The 607-nt window shown below is 52.6% G+C and overlaps 1 protein-coding gene across 1 annotated transcript; it reads left to right on the top strand.

Moving 5' to 3' along the window:
• The first annotated feature begins 46 nt into the window (after window positions 1–46).
• On the top strand, window positions 47–488 carry ndufa6 (NADH:ubiquinone oxidoreductase subunit A6). The gene is made up of 2 exons (XM_016265980.1): window positions 47–211; window positions 282–488. The coding sequence occupies exons 1-2, from the start codon at window positions 62–64 to the stop codon at window positions 411–413; spliced, it is 282 nt and encodes a 93-aa protein (XP_016121466.1). The 5' UTR covers window positions 47–61; the 3' UTR covers window positions 414–488.
• Window positions 489–607: the final 119 nt, after the last annotated feature.

The following is a 607-nucleotide window of genomic DNA, read 5'->3' as shown; positions in this document are numbered from 1 at the left end:
GTGACTCACTTATTAACAGTGACTTGCTGCCACCTACTGGCGGTTATATATATCTATATAAATGTGTTTGTCCACATGGCTGTGCTGTGTTTCAGTGCACACGTTCCAGCTGGACATCACGGCGCGGCAGGGCCACGAGAAGCTGCGGGAGATGTTCGACAGGAACAAGCACGTGACCGACCCGCGCGTCATCGACATGCTGGTCATCAAGGTGTGTGTTAGCGTGCTAGCGTCCGCTAGCGTGAGCGTCTGTGATCTGAGCGCACGCTCCTGTGTTGCAGGGCAAGATGGAGCTGGAGGAGACCATCAACGTCTGGAAGCAGAAGACGCACATCATGCGCTACTTCCACGAGACCGAGGCCCAGCGGCCGGCCGACTTCCTGTCCAGATTCTACCACGGACACGACCCCTGACCTCTGACCCCTGAAGCGTGTCTGTTGTGATTGTCTGCTTCTGGACTGTAAATATACACTGATGCTCAAACTCTCTCCGGTCTGCGTGTGTTTCATTGAGTACCGTGTCGTTATTTCAACAGAAGTCTACTGTTTCACCGTCAACACGCGGCTTTTTGGCTAGATTTAAAACAAGGAAAAGTGCACTTTCAGAT

This window comes from Sinocyclocheilus grahami, unplaced genomic scaffold (genome assembly GCF_001515645.1).
Source record: "Sinocyclocheilus grahami isolate Dianchi unplaced genomic scaffold, SAMN03320097.WGS_v1.1 scaffold28340.1, whole genome shotgun sequence".
Taxonomy (NCBI): Eukaryota; Metazoa; Chordata; class Actinopteri; order Cypriniformes; family Cyprinidae; genus Sinocyclocheilus; species Sinocyclocheilus grahami.
Note: the sequence above shows the minus strand (reverse complement) of the source record. Positions and strands in the feature narration are given on the sequence as shown.

What these genes read in the sequence shown, in the direction of transcription:
- ndufa6 (XM_016265980.1), top strand. Translation starts at nt 62, where the DNA reads ATGTGTTTGTCCACATGGCTGTGCTGTGTTTCAGTGCACACGTTCCAG. An exon ending in TCGACATGCTGGTCATCAAG is followed by an intron (nt 212 to 281) that starts GTGTGTGTTAGC and finishes CCTGTGTTGCAG; the next exon opens with GGCAAGATGGAGCTGGAGGA.